The sequence below is a fragment of the Phytophthora cinnamomi genome (assembly GCF_018691715.1).
Source record: "Phytophthora cinnamomi strain GKB4 chromosome Unknown Contig68, whole genome shotgun sequence".
NCBI lineage: Eukaryota > Oomycota > Peronosporomycetes > Peronosporales > Peronosporaceae > Phytophthora > Phytophthora cinnamomi.
This window is the reverse complement of record NW_027151001.1, coordinates 725,360-740,183: the sequence shown is the minus strand read 5'-3', so window position 1 is coordinate 740,183 and position 14,824 is coordinate 725,360. Positions and strand designations below refer to the sequence as shown.

Sequence of the window (14,824 nt, the reverse complement as noted above, 5' to 3'; positions counted from 1 at the left end):
TCCATCTTCCAAACATTTTTTGACTACCAAACTATCGTAACCAGCATTGAAAAGTGCCATAGCACCTCCGCTCCATAACGAGTGCGACCCGCTCTGGGTTGAGTCCAGAGCGTTGGCGGCGGATTTTATTGCGTCGACAACTTGACGCACTTGCAAGTTGCTCGTCGAGTCCACCTTGCACCGTAACATGTTTTTCTCCACGCCGAGTGACTTGTGGTGGTTTACTAAGTACCATGCAGTGAGGACCCGGCAACCCAATTAGCGCCTGAGCGTTCAAGCCTGTGCCTGACACCTTTTCCAAATTGGTCGGTCTTACTTCCCCTGAAGTGAATGACTACCTCGGACACTTCAGACAGATATTCTACTTCTCTCTCGTCGTCGTTCACAAATTTGATGTCCGATCCGTAGCTACACTCAAATCCAACATGTTTCCTGTACATGTAGTCTTTCCTCTACGTACACATGCTCCAGAAATCTCCATCTACGTTCCCAATACTTGACATCATCATGGGTATAGATGCAAATAAGAAGAAGCCAGATGAAATCCATAACAGCCGCAAAAATAAAGATAAGTCAACGTAAATGAATCGTATCATTTTACTGCATTAATTTAAGTTTTTTCCTGGGAAGAAGTGGGATCTGAAGATGGTACTTAGGGGGAGCAACAATCCGTTTATTCGGCCACTGAATCGCGAGTGGAGGTATTATTCTAGCAAATTGGTGCAAGTAGATGTCGGCATTGAAGAGGCTGTTGGTTTCGGTGGAATCGTTGTTGGCGTCCACATTTTCCATTGCTGCTACCGCATCGAACATTAAAAAGCAAGATCTATATACTTGGGTAGAGCGGATCAAGATCTTTCGGATGAATCATCAATCGCAGAAATCGTGTTTTGGGAAAAGTAACATTTCGTTCTGCGTGGTCTCATATTCTACTTTTTTTTGCACGCTCACCGCAAAATCCAGAACTGTTCCGAGCGAAGCACGGCTTTGTTCTAATAATAATAATATGTAAAAAAAAACGCACACATCTACTTGTAGCCGTTTTCGAACATGTTGCCTAATACGACATTTTCGCTAGACTAACGATGCTGGTAGATCCAAGATTCAGTGACCAGACTTCTGATGATAGTGCCAAAAAGTGTTTGGGAAATTTTATTCCTTCGCGCAAACAAACATCATTACAGTAGCGTCGACAACACTTACGACGGATTGATCCGTACATGCATTGTGATATGCCCGCCTTCCGACGATCGCGGGATCCACATCAAGAGCGAACCACCTCCCTTACCGGGCAAACCTAAAATGCCCGGGCGCCAACGATCCAGATACAACGTTTTGTCCTCTAGCTGTGGGAACGTGGAGTCCCACGTAACCGTGTCGCCAGCGCCCACGTCGACTTTGGTGTAGCCGTCGCCGCCGCTATGGACGACCACAGTCACATCCTTCGTGTCGACGCTCTCGAAAATGAGACGCACAACGCCATCACCCGCGTGCGTGTACGACCCGTAGCTTCCTGCGAAAGCTTCGTCCACTGCTGTGAGTCCCAACGCGTCGAACAGCGTTCCGTCGTCGATCTCCCCTACATAAGCTGTAGGCCCGCATATAGGTTGCACGAATTGCGAAGCCATGTACGCTATACCAGTGGGGTCGACCACGGACAGTGCGGCGAGTCCCATATTCGCCACTTTGAGCATGTACTCTTTCTCGGCCACATCCTTCCCCATATCAGTTTTACCAGTGTCAATGAGCTGGTCCACAATCACCCCAAACGTTTTCCGGAGCAGATCTCGTGTCTCGTAAGCTGCCGTCTTAGTTTTCGAAGCTAGCAACTCTCCCATGCAGTTGTTCGTGACAATAGGGATGTCATTCAGAACGATTGCCGACTTGTACACCTTTACTCGAATATCATCGACGTTGTCACTCGCGTTGCGATATCTAAGAACGGCAAGAGTCACACGATCAGTGAGACGCTTGAGTTGCCAGCCACAGCTCGAGTTCTTGTCGATGATACTTTGTAGTTCATCCACCGTCGTGGCTGTTTTGTTCATTACGCCATTACCGCCACTAAGCAAGTTCATGACATTTGCCCCGGTCGAAATAATCTCGTCGCCGTTAGTGATGGCCTGCTTCACGATAAATTCCACAGTTTGAAGCACGTAGTCTGCAAACCGGGCGTTCTTAGGGACTGGTAAATTCAGACAAGTGCAGACGGCTATCGGAATGTCGTACAATACGACATCAGCCGAATAAGCAGCAGCGAGAAGCTCTTCTACATTGCCTTGGGGAGCAGAGGTTTGCCGATAACGAAGATAGTAGATCAGCCCTCTGATCGCCTCGACAATATTCTTAACACACGTGACAGCCCACTTGGCAGTCTTGTATATAGTATAAATCTCGCCAAACACATTCGCAGTTGCAACATTCAGTGCCACAGCGATAACCGAACCGATTTTAGTGAGAACCGCGAGAGCACAGTCGTCATTTTGAGGAATGCACTCCAAACCACACGTCACAGGATACGATATCGGACATTGCGTGATACAGTCATCGCCGTCCTTGCCATAGCCCAACGGACAAATATTGTTGCTGTCGAAAGCGGCCGTCTTGCGATAGCATGCTGTATCGGTGGATTTACCGATGGTTGGCCCCACCCAGTTGCGAATCGTTGTGCCGTACGAGTTGTTCCCAACACCCGAAGGATCCGTCAGCAATACATTCTTAGCGGATATTCTCGTCCAAATTGCGCCGAGTTGATCCACCTCGTCAGCAGCACGACCGTAGAACCCACTCAACATAAATCCTTCAGGTGCGGCCGCTACTCCTGACTTATCTGTCTTCGTTCCGCCAGAAATCGTCTTACCTTGGCTGGTTGTGAAGCTCAGATAGAACACACGAGTGTGTGATCCCTGCTTCTCCCAGTGAGCTTCCATCGAGTTAATGTACTCACCAGAGCCCAGAGTAAGCGTCTTCTCTTCTCCTCCTCTACCTCCGTGAGAAAATGTCAGTTCGGCAGGAGAGGCCACCTGCAGCGTCACCGCGTCCACGCGCTTGGCCGACCGAATCGTGACAGAGGAGGCCGTCTGTCCGAACTTGATCAAGTCGATGTCCGAGAATGCGTTGCCGTGAGGACCTCCGAAAAGTTCGCCAAGTACAATATCTTCATCCGCGGAAACAGGAGGCGAGACAGTCTCGTTGACGGTTGCGATGCTCGACCACACCGCTCCGATGAGATCAATCTCGTCGCCGTAGCGACCAAAGAAGCCGCCAAGCTGGTAGCCCTTCGGAGCTGTCAATGACCCCTTTTCCTTGGTTTGCGACCCACCAGATACCGTCTTACCCTTGCTCGTTCCCATACTAAGGTAGAAAATGCGCGTGTGGCCACCTTTTTGACCCCAATGAGCCTCCATGGTGGTAATATACTCGCCTGGTTCAAGTGTGAGGGTGTTATCTTTTCCACCGGTTCCGCCGTGAGTGAAAGTCATCTCCTTCGGTGCCGAAATTTGTAGGGTGAGGCCGTCAACACGCTCTCCCGCACGAATCGTGACGGAGCTCACAGTCATGCCAGATGAAACAGCGAGCTGGTCGGAGAATTGCTCTCCGTGAGGCCCTCCAAACGAATCACTTAGTTGAACAGCCCTCTTGTTCGCCTTCGTTGTCACCTCCGACAAACTTCCTGCAATGTCGGCGGGGCGACAGTACCCGGAGAATCTTCATCTTTAACCGGAGCGGGAGCCGGCGTCGGGGCTGGAGTCACCAGGTCGATGTACGCCCAGACTGCACCCAACGTGTCAATCTCCTTGCCGTCTTTGCCGAAAAAGCCGGCCAGCTGAAAGCCTTCAGGTGCAGTCACCGTGTTTTTATCATTTGTCATCGATCCACCGGCCAGTGAGTTACCCTTGCTCGTGACGAAGTTCACGTAGAAAATGCGCGTGTGGTCGTTCTTCTTCCCCCAGTGCACTTCCATCGACTTAATGAACTCGCCCGGCTCGAGCTTGAGCGTCTTCTGGTCTCCTCCAGTTCCGCCGTGAGTAAACGTCAAACTCTTGGGTGCTGAGATCTGCAAGGTGATGCCATCGAGACGCTCACCGGCATGAATTGAAATGGAGCTGACGGTCTGTCCTGAATTGACAAAGTTTTTGTCCGAGAAATCCATGCCGTGGGGCCCGCCGAAGCTCTCACTGAGCTGGACAGAGTCCTTGACCGACATTGTCGGGGCCGCAGGTGTAGGTGCAGGTGTAGGTGCAGGTGCAGGTGCAGGAGCTGCTGATGCAGATGCAGAGGGTGCTAGTGCGTCTGCACCGGAGCCTGGTGCAGAACCACCAGAAGATGAGGTTGTCGAGGCATCCGTAGAAGTTGGTTCAGTAGACCCTGAGGCGGACAACTCTGTGGATGTTGCTGCCGACGAATCCTTACTAGCCGATTCAGATGCTGATGATGTTGCCGCCGAGGCGTCCGCGGATGCTGTTTTCGACGCTTTTCCTGACTCCGCTGAAGCTTCTGTCGGCACTGCCAATCCTTTCCCTTTTTTCTTGGACTTAGCTACTTTACCGGCAGACCCTGATGCCGACTCAGTTGAAGAAGTATTTTCCGACGCAGACTCATCCGCTGACGCTGTAGGTCGCTTCCCCGTTTTCTTGGGCCTCGCTACTTCAGCAGCAGACCCCGATGCCGAGACATCGGTATTTGCGTCAGCCGATGCGTTCGACCCGCTTGCAGAATCCTCGGTAGACGTCGTTGGCCGCTTCCCAGTTTTCTTGGGCCCTGAACTTGTTGGTCGTTTCCCCGTTTTCTTGGGCCTCGCTACTTCAGCAGCAGACCCCGATGCCGAGACATCGGTATTTGCGTCAGCCGATGCGTCCGACCCGCTTGCAGAATCCTCGGTAGACGTCGTTGGTCGTTTCCCAGTTTTCTTAGGCTTTGCCACTTCAGTAGCAGACCCGGAGGCATCGGTAGAGCTCTCCGCTGAAGCTGGTGCAGACGCGTCGGCTGACCCCGCGGAGGATTTATCTGCTGAAGTTTCACCAGAAGCAGCGCTGGCAGAACCAGCAGTAGAAGGTACCGGCGCAGCGGGAGCGGGAGTAGGAGCTGGTGTTGGGGCCTCTGTCGCCGGAGCCTCTGTCGCGGGGGCCTCTGCTGAAATACGCGTCCAAATTGCTCCCAACTTATCGATCTCGTCGCCGTCCTGGCCGAAGAAGCCTCCAAGCTGGAATCCTTCCGGCGCCTTCACCGTGTTCTTGCTGTCCGTCTGAGAACCTCCAGAGACCTTGTTACCCGCGCTCGTGCCGAAGCTCAGGTAGAAGATGCGCGTTCTCCCCTTCTTCTCGCCCCAGTGCGCCTCCATCGACGTGATGTGCTCGTCCGCGGCAAGAGTGAGCGTGTTTGGTCTCCCACCAGTTCCTCCGTGGCTGAACGTCGCCGCCGTCGGCCCTTTCACTTCCAGTGAGACGCCATCGACGCGCTCTCCAGCGCGAATGGTGAGGGAGGCGATGGTCTGTCCTGCAGCGACCGAGGCTTGGTCCGAGAACGCGTTTCCGTGAGGCCCACCGAAGCTCTCGCTCAACTGAACGGGGTCATCTGCTGATAAGGTCCCGGGGACTACCAGTAGGAAAATCCACGCTAGTGTGAGTAGCGTCGACGTCACCGCGTGGAGATCCCTCATGCTGGAGCTGTTTCAGCGCAAGAACGGAAATGGGATAGCTCGGGCAACAGAGCCCTGCTCACGAACGACGATACGTCCTGGTGAGCAGGATAGCATTTGGGATAGGACTTCCTGTGCAACAGTACCGAACCTCGATTACGGCGTCGTGGCGCGGATTTGCTAACTCAATTCGCGTGCGAATCCAGATGGTTAGTGGGCGAGACGCCGATCGCCTGACTTGAGGCCTCCACTCTGGTTGAAAACTTCTCAGGTGTGCTGTACCGGGGCGTCCCTCCGTGCGCGCTCGATGTGCATCGCGGTCGGCAGAAGTGCTCGTTGAAAGGGCACACACAATGTTGTTCTTGAAACACTAGCCCCGTCACCGAAGCTGAGCCAGCTCGTCATCGCAGTCAAATCCGCAGCGCCGAGTGCGCATTTACGCTGGAGGATAATGCGGGAAGCATAACCGTGTAAATAACCTACATGTACTGTATGCAGAACCCCCTCCCGTCATGGCAAGAGGGCTGTTGTCTTTTACAAGCTCAACTTCAGCTTTCCAGAGCCGCTCAAGGGGTTAATTTGAAAGAATTAAACGTCTCCAAGGCAAAATTAACTTTAATCTCACAAGAAAGCAGATTACTACAATAATACACCTGTACAGATACATGAATGTACTGTCACGCAAACACGCAACCACGATTGACGGCCAGGTGGATAAGGGCTGGGGTAGGCAATCCTGAGCTTCCGTCGCCGGGACGTTGTCCTGCTGCACTGCAGCAGGACAACGTGCAGCCTGCAGGACTTGCAGCCTGCCAGTTGCAGAACTCCTGCAAGATTTGTGTGCACAGATGCTTCGAAAGAACCGTATTCCTGTGTACTGCACTTTGTATGATACCTTCGCGATCGCACCATGTGTGTCGTCGGTAAGGTCCACCCCTCGAAAAAACGTGGAGAACTATCTCCCTTGCACGAGCCTGTTGGCCGACCTATTCACAGGTTGCAGGCAAAGTTTGTCAACTCTGTTCGCGCCGGCACTGACAGCGCGGTTTTCTACAGTAGTAACTAGACACTGATGCTTGTACTGTATATGCATATATATATATATATATATATGTATTGTCAATTCCGTCCAAATTTGCCGCAGGCGGGCGATTTGGAGAAAGGCAGGAATCGACAGAAAATCAACGTGTGGCTCTGGGTGGTCAACATTGAGCTATAATAACCAATGAGGTGCTCGCATTATGTTGAACGCGAAACGGAGTGCGGAGAGGAGGCTGCTACACGGCAGCACGACGCTAACACGGTGTACCATTGCTTGTTTGCGTACTACAAGCTCGGGTACCTGGAGCATCCTCTCCTATACCTCGATGTAGCACAAGGCGCCTTCAAACACGTATTTCTATTGACATCTCGAAAAAGTCCGTCTGGAGACATATCCACGAGTTTGGCCTCACGTGGAAGGTGGTGGATCGTTGTGCAATGCACAGCAACAATCGCAACGTGTTTCGATTTACGGTGAAGTTGAGCCATTTTGGCTGGAGCCATCACAATATAGTGATTTTGGGCTAAGTCAGTTTTGACAAACGGGGTTACACGGAATAGTGACCCTGGCACTATTCAGGGATGGCTACCAAAAGGTCACTCCCCTGAGTAGTGACCCAATAGCAACCGATACATTTTATATAGGATAAACTATAGGAACTTTGGATTTGTATGCAGGCCAAATCAGTACTAACCTATAAATACATTCAGTCTTAGATCTACCGTACTTCTGGTCAATCAGTCCCCTTAGGCCAGGGACACGTGAACTGCCGTTCACTGAGAGTTTGTATACTCTCGTTAGCACACTTCCTCTGTGCAAGGTGCTCGTGTGGTCCCGTCACACTTAGTAGCACTAGTAGTCCATCCTACACCTACGCGGGTAGATTGGACTACCTGAATCGGTCTCAACGAGTGAGCCAAGATGGATAGAAGTGCGTTTCCTCACTTGAACGACTCGCAGTTCGAGTCAGTTCGGAAAATGGCAGGCATCTTTGGAATAGATGCTCTGCGTAGCTTAGCGGCAGCGACGCCAGCTGAGCAGGTCGAGCGCATCAGCGCATTCGACACCTACGAGCAAGGGCTCATTGCCCATGTTCAGGGGCTGCAGGCTCCGGCAGCCGCGCCGAAGCCGGTGCAACCGAAGCCGTTGAGACTGAAGCCGTTGAGACTGAAGGATCACCCCTATGAAGGGAAGGAGGGTGAGAACCTCCACTTCTGGGTCCGAGAGGTCGAGCTCGCGATGGACGAGGCTCTCGTCTCGGACGAGCGACTCCGTGTCGCTTTGCGCTGTCCAACCTTAGTGGTCACGCCAAGAGTTGGGCGTATACGCGCGAGACGATCCCAGTTCTGTGAGCAGCTGCGGGCCACGTTCCTTCCGGCGAACTGTGAGTATCGCCAGCGCTCGCGCTTCCTCGCCTGCAAACAAGGAAGGCGCGAGCTGCACGAGTACATACAGGAAATGAGAGTACTCACAGCCTCGCTGGCGGGAACACCCCTGCCCGAACACATCAAGGTGACCGTGTTCATGGACGGTTTGTGTGTTGGCCCAGCCCGCACGCAGCTGTTCCGGGTGCAAGCAAGCACTATGGAGGAGGCGATACAGATCGCCCTCCAGGAGGAGTATAGCCACAAACAGGCTCGTACCCCTGCCACGGTATGGCAAAGCAACCCTGTACCGGGTGGTGCGCCGAATGGTGGTTCCGGCAATGGAACCTCCAATGGGCCAGTTCCCATGGATTTGGGAATGGCCGAGCAGCACGACATTCGCTGATTCGGCTGTGGCAAGCTAGGGCACATGAAACGTGCCTGGCCTGCGGGAGGACAAAAGAAGAGTTACTCTTCGAAGCCCTTTGGGTCTAAGGGTCTCTGGCAGAAGCCGCGACTCAGGGACCAGGGGAGTGCAGGACACCAATAGGTGCGGGGCGCCCTACTGGGGAGTTCCAAAGTCTTCATGAAGGGCGTGCGGGTGGCGCGCGCCATGGGGACTTAGCCCTTGAGAGTCTATGCACTCTCGAAGCGGAGAAGGGCAGCGGTGGGCTGCTCGTGGTACACGCGAGTGTACCGGGATACGATCATTGTAACGGGGTTACACACACAAGTGACAACAGTCACTTGTGCACGATAACGGTCACAAGTGACAACTGTCACTTGTGCATTGCAATTGCCGCTTATGGTTTAACAGATAAATATCTGTTAAAGGTTTTAGATACTTCCTCACATTGGTGTAAGACACACCAATGGATACATTGAAGTGGACCACCACAAAGAGTGGTCCACACATACCCAAAGATCCTATTGGTAGAAAGGAGCATCTTTCTACCAATCAGAGACATGCATATTAGCGGGGCTCTGACAGCCAGCCGCTGCCAACCCTTTCATAGATGATAAACAGTTTTTAGCAGATTTAGGAGGAAGATCAATTTACAAACAATACAGTTCTCATTTTACCTTAAACTACCTATTTGGTGTTTTATTTGATTTATATTATACTTGTGGACTCAAGTATAATTAATTCAAATTATTAATATACTCCTACGCTTCCTCATACACGTAGCGCGACGTGTAAGCTAAAGTAGTGAGCCAAAGTAGGCCCACTACACCTGGTAGCACTTCGTAGTCCGTCCAACGACCGACTACTTGACGTTCGTACGAGGTGTACGAACGCGGAGCCGAGAACCACATGAGCACGAAGGTGCCCATGGAGAGCTCCAATACGCCTGCAACTCATGTTGCACGCGCGGACTGCCCCCACCTGTCGGATCCAGAGTGGGAGGCCCTCCAACGGCTGTCAACAGTCATTGGGGAGGCGGCGATAGCTACAATGTTGCGTACGCTATCGCCGACAGAGCAACATGGTGTTGCTCTGGGATTCATCATGAAGGAGCAGCGCGATGCTGCTTCCTCAACAACGGCGTCGTCGGGGACGACACCGCGTGCTCAATCATTGACATTGAGCGTAAGCAATTATGTAGGAAGAGAGGGCGAGCCTCTCCTCCGATGGCTTGTCGAACTCGACACAGCCATTGCGGCTCGACGTATCGTCGACCCGTTGTCAAAGGTTGCGTTCGCCATGTCCTGCCTTGGCGGACGCGCAAGGAGTTGGGCGTACGGACGCCGACTCTCAGATCCTACGTGCTTTAGCACGTACGAGATATTCAAAGAGGAGCTCAAACAAGCGTTTGAGCCCCCGCAAAATGAATTCCGGTCGAGGACGGAATTCCTCGACCTGCAGCAGGGTAAGCATGACGTCCATGCTTACGCGCAGCGTGCACGGTACTTGGTCTCGAACATCGTCACTAACCCGATAGACGAGGCGACTAAAGTCGTCACGTTCATGAAGGGACTGAGAGATGGGCCTGTGAAGACCTAGAAGCTGCGATTACTCTCGCAATGCAAGAAGAGTTTAGCCTGCGGCAGGCTAAACTGCATGCGAACGTGCCGAGGTCGCAACCGCGCCCGGTAGTGAGCACGGGAGGTCCGGAACCAATGGACCTCTCGAATGCAACGGCTGCTGGTCACCAGCAGCACGGAAATAATGTGCGATGCTTCCGTTGCGAAAGGATCGGTCACTTTGCCAGAGAGTGCACGGGAGCCGTGCACTACAATAGTGGCCGTCGCGGCGATACTCAGCATCGCCGCGAACAAACAAAAAACGTGAACATCCAGTAGGCGCGGGGCGCCCTACTGGTAATGCAGTCGCGCGTGCCGACATCGGGCACGCGACACTGAGGACTGCAGCCCCCAGTGAGACCAGCTCTCACTGCAAGAAACAAGATGACAGGCCAAACCTAGTCATCTTGAAGGTTTACTCGAAGAGAGCGAGTGACTCTCTTCGAGCTTTGGTAGATTCAGGCGCGTCGAACAACTTTGTTCGACTACGGAGCCTGCCGAGACTTGACTTCGAGGAGGTAGATACACCTCGAAGTCTTCTGGAGGTACGACTGGCAACAGGTGCCATCGTGAAGACCGAGAAGCGCGTCGTGAACGTGCGCTTCTCGTACAAACAACGGGTGTTTGTCGAACACTTTATCGTCCTGGACCTGGACGATAAGTTCGACGTTGTTATGGGCATGTCGTGGCTTGCACGGCATGATCCGGTAATTGACTGGAAGAAGCGCACGCTCGTGCGCTTCGGTCGCGACAGCGGAACAGAGAGCGATGGCCCTGTTACCGCAGCGCGCGCACCAGCAGGTGCGCGCGGCTCACCAGTCGAGACAGCGCTTTATTCTACTGTCCCGGAGTGCCCAAGAAGTGCGCGAGGGCGCGCACAAGTGAGACCCACGTCAGCAATGCTGCCGACGTCGGAAGAAAAAGATGTGTTGGTTCCGGGAACCAACACCCACGTTCAAGCGTGTAAGGGACAGTCCCTGACCCGAAGCGGTCAGGTCGACAACGACGCGTCGGCTCCGGGAGCCGACGCACCCACGGTCATGAGGGGCTCCGCCAATGAATGGCGTCGAGGTGACGAAGGCGTGTCAACTCCGGGAGTTGACGCTGCAAACAGTGCGGACGGTTGCAAACGTACCGCACTGACGCAATTTGCATGCTGTCGTGCAGCAGGGCTGCACGACGAAGCGCCATGCGATCAAGCCGGGCTTGATATCGCGCGCCCGCAGACAGGGTCTGCCGGCGAAGGGACACATTACCGTGCAGCCGGGCTGCACGAAGGAAAATGCGGTCAAGCCGGGCTTGATACCGCGCGCCCGCGGACAGCGTCCGCCGGCGAACGACAGTCCACGGCCGGGCCTGGACTAGAAGAACAACTGTGCGGAGCCGGGCTCCGCACAACAAGAAGACGGCGCATGCGGAGAACGCTGCGCAAGTCTCGGTCCGGAACCGAGACGCCACGAGAATCGCCTGCTAAGCAGACTGCGGCGGTGGCGCCGAATGTCAAGACGCTAAGCGTCTTGACGCGCACCGATACTGGATTCCAGTATCGTGACATGGAACTCGCTAGTCCTCCGACGACGGCGTCGGAGTTGACTTCGCTTCCAGCCATGAGCTGGAAGCGCTTCACGCGCGACTTGCACGATGGACGCATCGAGCAAGTTTGCGTTCTTTCGGACAGCGAAAGAACGGCGAGCGAGAGCGAAGAGCTGAGGCAGCTCTTCATGGGAAGTACAACTGAGAGTGAAGACACTCTCAGTGCGAAGACGAAGCGAGAGCGCTTCGAGGAACAAGGTTGGGACTCGCTGAAGTCGAGTCCCTATTACGAATTGTTGAGGGAGTACAAAGACGTACTCCCGGAAGACATTCCTGCGGAGCTTCCGCACGATAAGGGCATTCAGCACGAGATTGATCTCGTGCCGGGCACGAAGTACTGTGTCACGCGGCAGTGGCCACTGCCGCGAGAGCAAGTGAAAGCGATCGACGACTTCTTTGAAAGTCGTCGTAAAGCAGGACAAGTGCGGGAATCAAAGTCCCCGCACAGTGCTCCGACGTTCTGTGTCAAGAAGCCACAGGGCGGATGGCGCATCGTTCATGCTTACAACAAGCTGAACGATGCGACGGTACCGGCGCAGACGCCGATACCACGAAAAGATGTTATCATCGATTCGATGGCCGGGAGCACCGTTTACAGTGCTCTCGACTTGCGAGATGGATTTTATCAAATCCTAATGGGTGAGAGCGATATCCCTCTCACGGCAGTGAGCACGCCAAGCGGCATGCTATGGGAGTGGCTAGTAATGCCGGCAGGGCTTAAGAATGCCCCTGCGACTTTCAACAGGTGCGTGACGCACTTGTTGCGCTCGGTGCGCGACTTCGCACCGAGCTACTTCGATGATGTATTCATCCACAGCCGGGCTGTGGACGGGAAAACCGACGTAGAGATGCACAGGGTGCATCTCCGGCAGCTACTTGAGCTTATGCGAAAGCATAAGCTCTACGCGAACCTGAAGAAGTGTATCTTCGGGGCGAGCGAGATACCCGTCCTCGGGTGTCTCGTAGGGAAGAATGGTGTCCGCCCTGACCCGGAAAAGGTCAGAGTGATCAATGAATGGCCAACGCCTTCAAGTGTCAAGGAACTGAGGCAGTTCCTTGGCTTGGCTTGGCCACGTACTTGTGCAAGTACGTGGAGGACTATGCGGGCAAGATCCGCCCGCTGTCACAGCTTCTTAAGAAAGAAGCTGTGTGGAATTGGACACCCGATTGCCAAAAGGCATTCGATGCAGTCAAGCGGGGCTTGACTGAGGCGCCGATCTTGGCAGTGGCTGACCAAGATCGCCCATTTCACGTAGTGTGTGACGCATCCGATTTCGCGATCGGATGCGCGTTGATGCAGCACGATCACGAGGGCCGTGATCGTGTCGTCTACTACCAATCGCGTCAGCTGAAGCCAGCTGAGCGCAACTATCCGGTGCATGACAAGGAACTCCTTGCCATGAAGTATGCACTCGCAAAGTTCCGAGTGTATTTGCTTGGGAGTAGACCGTTTGTGGTCTACACCGACCATGCATCACTGCGTACCGCAGTGAAGTCGCCACACATATCACAAAGAATGGCGAGATGGCTCTCATTCTTTGCGGAGTATAACTTCCGGGTCGAATACAAACCCGGAAGATTGAACGTGGTGGCCGACGCGTTATCACGTCGGCCGGACTATGCAGAAGCTGTTGACGTCAATGCCATTGACGCCATGCGATCGAGCAAACCCACATCATCTCTGTTGGATGATGTGAAGGCCGCGTACGCGCACGACGCGGACGCGAAGCTCTTGCTGGCCTATGGCACAGCGCCTTCTGACAAGTCCCGTCAGAAGCTACCCAAGCACCTTCGAGCGCGTGCACACCGCTTTCGTGTGCACGACGGACTACTGCTTTACAATGCAGTCGACGACAACGCGGATCGCGTTGTCGTGCCAAATGACCATGACCTGCGACTCAGGATCATGTACGAGTATCATGATGCCCCGTCTGCGGGACATCTCGGACGTGAAAAGACATACGTCCTTCTCACGCGTGACTTCTACTGGCACCACCAGTACAAGTGGGTGCGCAAGTACGTCCGTGCTTGCGAGGTGTGCCAACGCGTAAAGCCTGCGCCGTTTGCGCAGGCTCCATTACAATCACTACCGACTCCGTTGGAGTGTTGGAAGTCCATGTCTTTGGACTTCATCTTTGGTCTTCCCCCGGACAACGGAGGGAACACCGGTGTTGTGGTCTTTGTAGACCGCTTCAGCAAGATGGTACATCTTGCTGCGGTGCCGGCAGAAGTGACCGCGAAGCAGACGGCCCGTCTGTTCGTCGACATGGTGTTCAAACACCATGGCATGCCGTCCGACATCGTGTCGGACAGAGACTCGCGCTTCACAGCGCACCTGTGGCAAGAAGTGTTTACACTTCTTGGGAGCCAGCTTTCAATGTCGACTGCGGACCATCCGCAGACGGACGGTCAAACCGAGCGCGTGAATCGCGTGCTCGTCGATATGTTGAAGAGCTACGCTCACTCGTTCCAATACTGGAGCGAGTGTTTGTCGATGGCGGAATTCGCCATCAACAACTCGGTGCATGCCTCGACCGGGCATACACCGTTTTATGTGAATGCCATGCGGCATCCCCGTTTACCGAGTTTACTCGGAGTGATGGCTCCCACTTTAAGTGGGGGAGGATCTGCGACTGCAACACAGCAGTCGCAAAAAGCCGCTGACACCTGCACAGTGTCAGCTGCGACAACAAGGAATACGACAACCAGGTCTGCGCGGGGCGCAGACCTTGGCAGGAAGAACCAAGGGTCAGCGCACTGCGCTGACCCCCAGAACAAGGAAAACGAGTCTGTGCAGAGCACAGACTCCACAAGGAACAAGGACCACGGGTCTGCGCAGGGCGCAGACACCGCGAAGAACTTCGCAGAGGCCGGGCCTCTTGCGGAGAGCGAGCTGAACGAGTTCAGCTCGGATGCGATTGAGTTTATCAATAAAAGACAAGCCGTAATTCGGTTTGTCCAGGACACGATTGCAGCTTCTGTGGATAAACAGAAGCTGAACGCCGATAATATTGGCAGGGGCAACACAAATGAATTCAACGTGGATTCATTGGTTTTGTTATCTACTCAAAACCTGCCCAAACATGCAGTTTCGGATTTCGGAGCAAGCAAGCTTGCTCCGCGCTTCATCGGGCCATTCACGGTGATGGCACGCCACGGTAA

General features: G+C 53.8%; 2 protein-coding genes across 2 annotated transcripts; both read right to left on the bottom strand.

The window, feature by feature from the left end:
* Positions 1–23: 23 nt before the first annotated feature.
* Positions 24–3,560, bottom strand: IUM83_07804 (RAN GTPase-activating protein 2; the record flags this gene model as incomplete). The annotated part of the gene is made up of 2 exons (XM_067932129.1): positions 24–31; positions 1,640–3,560. The coding sequence occupies 2 exons, from the start codon at positions 3,558–3,560 to the stop codon at positions 24–26; spliced, it is 1,929 nt and encodes a 642-aa protein (XP_067786414.1).
* A 95-nt stretch (positions 3,561–3,655) lies between these two features.
* IUM83_07803 (RAN GTPase-activating protein 2) lies at positions 3,656–5,659 on the bottom strand (the record flags this gene model as incomplete). The annotated part of the gene is made up of 1 exon (XM_067932128.1): positions 3,656–5,659. The coding sequence occupies one exon, from the start codon at positions 5,657–5,659 to the stop codon at positions 3,656–3,658; it is 2,004 nt and encodes a 667-aa protein (XP_067786466.1).
* Between the last annotated feature and the right edge of the window lie 9,165 nt (positions 5,660–14,824).